Below are 8,279 nucleotides of genomic sequence, written 5' to 3'. Positions count from 1 at the left end.
GTATGATGGTAGAACACATCCTCCAGGTTCTGCGCAGAACCTGGAGGATGTGTTCTACCATCATACATAGACTGTACTTGCGGTATGATGGTAGAACACATCCTCCAGGTTCTGCGCAGAACCTGGAGGATGTGTTCTACCATCATACATAGACTGTACTCGCGGTATGATGGTAGAACACGTCCTCCAGGTTCTGCGCAGAACCTGGAGGACGTGTTCTACCATCATACATAGACTGTACTCGCGGTATGATGGTAGAACACATCCTCCAGGTTCTGCGCAGAACCTGGAGGATGTATTCTACCATCAAACATAGACTACTCGCGGTATGATGGTAGAACACGTCCTCCAGGTTCTGCGCAGAACCTGGAGGATGTGTTCTACCATCATACATAGACTGTACTCACGGTATGATGGTAGAACACATCCTCCAGGTTTTGCGCAGAACCTGGAGGATGTGTTCTACCATCATACATAGACTGTACTCGCGGTATGATGGTAGAACACATCCTCCAGGTTCTGCGCAGAACCTGGAGGATGTGTTCTACCATCATACATAGACTGTACTCGCGGTATGATGGTAGAACACGTCCTCCAGGTTCTGCGCAGAACCTGGAGGATGTGTTCTACCATCATACATAGACTGTACTCGCGGTATGATGGTAGAACACGTCCTCCAGGTTCTGCGCAGAACCTGGAGGATGTGTTCTACCATCATACATAGACTGTACTCGCGGTATGATGGTAGAACACGTCCTCCAGGTTCTGCGCAGAACCTGGAGGATGTGTTCTACCATCATACATAGACTGTACTCGCGGTATGATGGTAGAACACGTCCTCCAGGTTCTGCGCAGAACCTGGAGGATGTGTTCTACCATCATACATAGACTGTACTCGCGGTATGATGGTAGAACACATCCTCGCAGAACCTGGAGGACGTGTTTAAATACGATTTAAATACGTGACAATACGGTAGAAATATAATATATAGATATTGGGGCCAATATCTGAAGGGATGGATTCGGCTGGTGAGCTCTTTGTCTTTAAGAGCATTGTGCAGCACGATATTGAAGAGAGGTGCTTTTGGGAAGTAGTTTGTTTTAGCACGTAAAACATCAAGCAGACATGAAACTATATTTTGAGCTGTTTTTCTGGCCACATGACCAACACAAGTTCAATATTCACTCTCCTTTTAGCTCCGTTTTGGTCTCCACCACCTCCTGAGGGAGATGTCTGTCTGTTTCCCTGCCAAGCGCTCCACAGTGTTCAGCAGCTGGTCTCTAGTGCGTCTGTGGGCAGGTGGTGTGCAGCCTTTTGCTCAAAACAGCTGCTGCTGGTGTTGGAAACTCAGTGAGAGTGAATCCAAAATTAAAATAAAAAAAACAACCAAAAACGATGAGCTGATGAGACGCTAAAATGCTCGTATTTATAGAAATGAGGGGAGCTGCAGAGTCGTGTAATGATGTTCTGTTGGTTTATCACCTTGCATTGGCATAGTAATGGTTTCTATTAATACAGTGTAAAAGCACTCATTGTTTTTATAGTATTCTGTCAGATATGACTTTTTGCCAATGCACTTTTTACCCTTTTGTTTCCACCCTGTGTGCAACTACAAAACACCCAACTGTTCAATTACAATTCTGCTGTGATGATCATGGTCGTTAAAAGCTAAAACTGCTGAAACTACTGTGTACATCTGGAGTAAAACAGGATCTACATGATGTAACGATGCATGTGCGCATGTAATCCTTCATCAGTGTGTGTGTGTGTGTGTGTGTGTGTGTGCAGCCAGCGTGCTGCAGGCCATGGCGGTGCTGGTCTGTGCCGAGATGTACCAGGTGAAGCGTCTGCAGCACCTGTGTGAGGTGTGTGTGTGCGCCTACCTCCAGAGCATGCCCAGCCGAGAGCTGTCGTCGACGGGCATCAGCGTGATCCGGCTGCTCCGCCGAGCAAAGGTCAGTGAAAGGTCACGTCAGGAGAGACGAATCGAGGGAATGAACACACCTGCAGGAGATGGCTCGTCCGTGTGCATTAATTACCGCTTCCTTATAATACGACACGTTCCTTCAGCTTCCAAAATGCAAATGATGTTTTGGTCTTTTTGAGGAAATCTTCTGGTTTGCCAAAGCGTAATATTTTACTTGCAGCAGCCGGAGGCCTCAGATATCCGTGGTTATGTCAGAACGCATTAATTCTCTAAGGAGCGTCGTTATTTAACACAACGTGCACGTTTGAATTGATTCCCAGTGCCACAACGCAGAGCAGCTGTACGTCTGGCTCCTCCACTTCATCGCCAACAACTACCTGATCTTCAGCCACAAACCCGACTTCCTGGAGCTCTCAGGTTCGTGGTTTTTTTAAACATTATTTTTATCTGCAAATTCAAATGCCGTTTGTGAGTGACGGCTGTGCGAACGATCGCTGCAGAGCAAAATGAAACAGATGAGATGTTTTTTATTAAACATTCAAGTCACGGTGCCTGCAGGCTCTTGAGGAGGCGTTCTCCTCACCGTAAAGGTTCTCCGTCTCAGATGAGTGCAGCCAATGGGAGGCTGGTTCTCCGTTTGTAATGAAGGGGTCCGACCGTCACTCGTGAACACAATTTAAACAACAGGAACCATGTTGTCATCTTCTGGAAAATAGAAACTGATGAACTCACTTTGTATTTTTGGAGGTTGGAGAAACAACATGCTTTTAGAGACACCTGTGAACACCTCTGTTCTATACTGCATATTACATGACATGTCATTTAGCTGACGCTTTTATCCAAAGCGACTTACAGTCATGTTACATTCATACACAGTAGAACAGCTACAGGGAACAACTCAGGGTTAAGTGTCTTGCTCAAGGACACATCGACTAGGGCGGGGATTGAACCACCAACCCCCTGAAAAAAAGACGGACCTGCTAACCACTGACCCACAGTGCCCATATAGCACCTTGTGTTATGGTATGGATTACACTGGACGTCAGCATCCTTGTAGTAAGCTTAATACCAGTATAAACTATTAATACCAGTTAATAGTTAATAAGCATTCGGCACACAGATTAACGACAACATTGTCCGGTGAGTAGCAGATTCACGTTTTATTGTCATCAGTCAAACACACAAGAAGCGTAGATGCTGATTGGACGGGTACTTCCAACAAGAGGAGTCAAAGGTCAGAATAAGGCGACGGCACAAGAGGGAGAAGCGTTTTGTTGGTGTAAACAAAGTCGTGTTCTTGGCAACAATGAAAGCGAGTGTGTTTGATGAGCAAGCAGAGTAGTAAATGCAGTTGATTGGTCGATTACAGTTTCACATGTTTCCGTTCCCCAGAGGAGGAGCGCGAGCAGGTGGAGCGTCTCCGCTGGCCGTCCAGAGGCTACCTGCAGGAGCTCAGCGAGTACCAGCAGCGGCGGCGCAAGTTACGCAAGTCCCGCTGCCTCGTCATGTGACCTCCCCCCCCCCCCCCCCCTCCCAGGACGCCTGAACACCTGCGGAAAACACAGTGGGGAGAGCAGAGGAGGAGACGTCAACACGTGGAAACAGACTGCGCCGGATGAAGGCCGCCTCTGAGGGACAAGGAGGTCACAAGACTCGGCGGCCAATGGGACGGCGTTGTCGTGCGGTGACACGCCTCTCCCCCCCCCAGGAGGACCGCATCCTTAAAACCCCAGTATGAATTTAAAATGACCGTGTGAAAGATTATATTCATACTGGCCGATGCAAAAATGGTGATTATCCACCTTGAACAGTGACACGAAACACAGACATGTTTATCCATCTGTTGGGAGTCAGACCGGGGTCAAACTACAGTCATGTGACTTTGGAGGACTCTGGACTCGACTCGGCCCATGATGCACCTGGGTCCTCTTGGATCTAAACATGGTGAAACGTGCAGCATTGCTTCGCCTGGTGACTCTCTCGGTATCTGACCCACATTGACACAGAGGGTGGCGCCTCCATGACCCCGTTCACCCGTCGTCTGGTAATAACTCGTTATGCAGACGAGCAGAACTCATTTAAATACCATGCTGGTCTCAGATCTGTGATGCCACGTCCACCAGTGTCTCGCCGTCGGACTGATTTTGAGACGGAGTAAATTCTGGGCGTCGGCCGGGTTGAAATTAAAAATTGTCAAATTAAAAGTACACAAAAAATCCAGAACAATAATCAATGTATTATTATTTTTTTTCATTTAATTTAAAATGGTGGACTTTTACACCACTTTCTTTGCAGGTTATTATTAAATAATGTCAAAAATATTCCGTATCTATTTGCAATAACAAATAATAATGATCCGTCTCAGTCACATAAAATGAAAAAGAAGAAGAAAGCCTTTATGTGGACGGACGTGGTATAAAGATTAATGAAAAACAACCATATCAAGAAGTCTATCAACGACACCAAGAACCACAATGCCTCTGGGTCCATACACAATATTTATTCAATCCTATTTTTTTAATTTCACCTTGTTTTTAATCAGAGATTATGATTTATTGGTGCTGCAATTATTTTTGTAAACTATACTGTACGTGGACATGATTATTATTTTTACATTTTAGAGTAGAGACAACTGGGTGACCCTGTTTGACAGTCTACTGCTTCACTGGCGTTTACTTTTAGAAAGGGCATAATAAAAAAAAGAAATAACTTTATTTGTCAGATAAACAAAATGAAAGCAAAAAGATAAATAGTGACATTTTGCAGCTATTTTTTAAATTTATTTAGTGGATCAGTCGTGAACAGACAGTGTGTAACTGTACACTGTTCTTGCAGTACTCAGAGGAGCAGGCTGTGTATAAAGTACATTAAAGCTCCCACAGAGATACTGACGGGGTACAGGAGAAATCAATCCATAAGGTGTATTATTAACCTGCACCACAGAAACCAGTGTTGAATCCCAGTCTCCTCTCAAACAAAACACATAAATAAAGTGGGTGAATAACAGTAGAAAGAGTGGACTGTAAACTGAGTGCCCTCCACACCCAGTGCTGTACAGACTGTAGATAACATGACGTCTGACTTTAAATAAAGACATGTTTTAGAATCAACGAGCCACCGGCCGTCTGCGTCTCAACATTATTGTCCGGCTTTTATTTCATAATCGGATGACAGATTAACGGCGCAGCTTCTACCAAATCTCTGAAGCTCTTCTCCTACTCGTCAAACCGCATTCAAGACACGTCTTCACCGCTGAGCAATTACCTCTAATCTCAAACTTGGCGCTTTTTGGCGAATTTCACCAAAAAGCGACAAGTTTGCATATATGTGGAAAGATTCCACATCAGGTCTCTGTCACATATATATATATATATATATATATATATATATATATATATATATATATATATGTATATATATGTATATATGATATACCCCCCTGTGAGAATGTGGCTTGGCGGTTGAGCCATAGAGGGAGAACTATCCTGGTCGAGGTCACGTGAGGTCATGACTCACCTGATATACGGCTCAGGTGTGTCTGCAGTGTTGTACATGTATGGCACAGTGCGACCTCTGGCTTCCATGCTCCTTGTCACGTAGGATTGTCAGTTATATAAGAGACGATTTAAAACATGTTAAAAAAAATAATCAAAAGGTTTTTTTTTTTCTTCCTTTATATACAGTTAGATTTATATACACTTATCTTAACATATATATATATATATTGTATTAACAATATATATTAACAGCATTTCTATATATTCTTTCCGAAACACCTCCCATCTCTTGTCTCGGTATGTTTGACTAAAGCTAAAGCTGTCTGTATGTGACACCTGTTGAGCTTCGACTTGGTAACGGGCTCTCTTCAAAAGGTCACCTGTTGTAAACTCACTATGTAAAGGCAATAATTTACAGACGAGACCACGTGTGCACGTCTTCATCTCGTGTGCACGCTGCACTCGTCACTCTTCACTGCCACTCAGACCCACTGAGCTGTACTGCACACCGAACACACGTGCAGAGAAACAGTGTTTCCCATGTGTGGAATGGATCTGTAGTTTATAGGCATCACACAGATGTCACAATACATTTACTAACATATGCCTTATCGTTCATATCAGTGGTGATGGTGGCTCACTGCACAGAAGAGCATCAGAGAAAACTAACTGTGACAATGACGCCATCTGGTGGCGGCAGTGCAGATACCCTTTTTACATTTGGACGTTCACATGAACTTTTCATCTCATAATTTCATTTTGATATCTGCAATGACCCTCAAATGTTTCATTGATTATTGAGGCCAACAGTTTGTACCTGACAATAAATACTCGTTGAGCTTCTGTTTGTTGCAAAGTAACAATACAAATGTACCTTGTAGTTATTTTCTATGTATTTCTTTATTTTGCCCCTCAAGTGTTGGTAAATTCTATATGATCATTTTTAAATAAGCTATACAAATTATAATAATGATATTAATTTCATTACGTTCCCACATTGTTTCCCACTTATATATTAACGTCACATGTTGTTCCCTTGCACCTACATCTATGTATCGTGACCTTACCAGGATCCTCCACCAGACGTTCCCAGTTCACCTTCACTACACGTTTGGGCTTGCCAGGTCTTTCTAGCCGGCCCCCCCCATCTGATCCAACTCCCCACCAGGTGGTGATCAGTTGACAGCTCTTCACCCAGGAGAACCACGGAGTCCGAGGCGGCGCCCTTTCCAGGACCCCTCCCACCGACTCCAAGAAGGCCGGAGACTCTGAACTGCTGTTTGGTGCATCAGCACCAACAGCAGTCAGAGCCCGACTCCCCGTAGGCGCAGGGAGGCCGACCTCTCGTCTCCTCTGGCCGAGATCTGGTTCACGTGACAGAACCTGCCACCAAGAAAATAAAATGTGTAAAATCAACCAGTTTAATTAAGACGTTAGATTTGTTCAGCTTGTGGCCTATTTATATATTCAAGGAGATAAGTCACAACCCAGCACTGTATGGATCTGTTATTGTTTCTGTTATGATCTCGTCAACGCTCTGCATCAGCCTTTCCACTTGAGGGGGACGTGAGGCCTTGTTCTCAAAGAAGACACAATGTGGACACACTTTGCAATGATGTTCTTGAGATGAGGTGTGGAGGAGCGCATGAAGTCAGCCGGGCTCATTTGTTGCTGCTTCAGGTCCCCTCGAGTAAACAGGATGATTGTTGGTTCATGCACTCTTTGGCCAAAAGCTTCCTCCAGCTTCCTCAGTACGCCTCTCTCCCCGTCTGGAAGCCATCAGCAGTAAGTACACAGTCGGCCCGCCCTGACACAGCGCTCTGCACCTGCTCACGTGCCCTGCTTTGATTGACAGGTCAATGTCATCATCAAAGATGTCTGGGGAATCAATAACACAAACAGGTCTACCACCTCTCTCCGTTTCCTGTGCGTGGCACTCTGTGGTGATCAGAACTGAACTGGGTCTGGACCTGAAGATCTGCTGCCATATATATATATATATATATATATATATATATATATATATATATATATATATATATATATATATATATGTGTGTGACCCGGTGATATACCACACACCACCAGAACATATATATATTATTGAAGTAAATTATACATTTAATACATAAATCAAAAGAAGTGCTCAAACAAGAGAGTAAACCATGTGGGGCTAAACTGTCAGTGTAGAGTTCAATAAAAACATAAAGTATAAAGTCACAACGTGTGTAGGTCATTTAGGAGAACTCTTCAACCAAATCAAAGTTACCGGTTCACAGCAACAATAAAAGGCCCATGAAAGATGGCTGCTCTATGACTGTGTGCTCTCTCAGGTGTGTCTGACTACAGGAAGAAAGGCCCAGGTGAGCTTCCCACCCCTTTTTAGAAGCTCCGCCCCTTGGCCTGGGTCCTAATCACAGGCTGCCCGTTGCCTGCCTTACCACATATATGTAATTTCTCCATTTGACAGAAACATGTATTAATGTTTATCAACCAGTTAATTACAGAAGCAGCTCGTCGGGTTCTTCATGAGCTTCTGGAGTCAGAGCTGCAACGAATAACTGATTTAAGAATTAGAGAAACAGAACTTGAGGAAGAGTTGTAGAGAAATATGGATCGATCATCAACGCCTGAGGAGCCAAGACATATGTTGAAGTTGAGAAACTGAAATGATTTCAAACATGCAGCAGGTTTCAACAGAGTCTCTGTCTGTAAATGAGGGAACAAAGTTCACTTTCACAGCGCCGCTCCTCTTCCTGGAATGAAGATCAGCTTGATAAGCCCCTCCCTCTTCCTCCTGCTGTCAATCACAGACAGCTGCACTGTGTCCACATCCTTCCTGGCCCCTCCCCTT

The 8,279-nt window shown here is 44.2% G+C and overlaps 1 protein-coding gene across 2 annotated transcripts in view; it reads left to right on the top strand.

The window, feature by feature from the left end:
• The window catches only part of rhobtb3 (Rho related BTB domain containing 3), a 22,984-nt gene extending 19,527 nt beyond the window's left edge, over positions 1 to 3,457 (top strand). The window contains exons 11-13 of one of the 2 annotated variants that reach the window (XM_034533890.1): positions 1,790 to 1,956; positions 2,249 to 2,345; positions 3,321 to 3,457. In XM_034533890.1, coding sequence (XP_034389781.1) covers positions 1,790 to 1,956; positions 2,249 to 2,345; positions 3,321 to 3,439 — 383 coding nt within the window. In that variant the 3' untranslated portion in view covers positions 3,440 to 3,457. Of the gene's footprint in view, positions 1 to 1,789; positions 1,957 to 2,248; positions 2,827 to 3,320 lie in introns of those variants that run through there. The other variant, XM_034533889.1, reaches the window with a different exon arrangement.
• Positions 3,458 to 8,279: the final 4,822 nt, after the last annotated feature.

Source organism: Cyclopterus lumpus, chromosome 5 (assembly GCF_009769545.1).
Source record: "Cyclopterus lumpus isolate fCycLum1 chromosome 5, fCycLum1.pri, whole genome shotgun sequence".
NCBI lineage: Eukaryota > Metazoa > Chordata > Actinopteri > Perciformes > Cyclopteridae > Cyclopterus > Cyclopterus lumpus.
The sequence above is the reverse complement of the archived record's forward strand: the minus strand, read 5'-3'. Positions and strand labels throughout refer to the sequence as shown.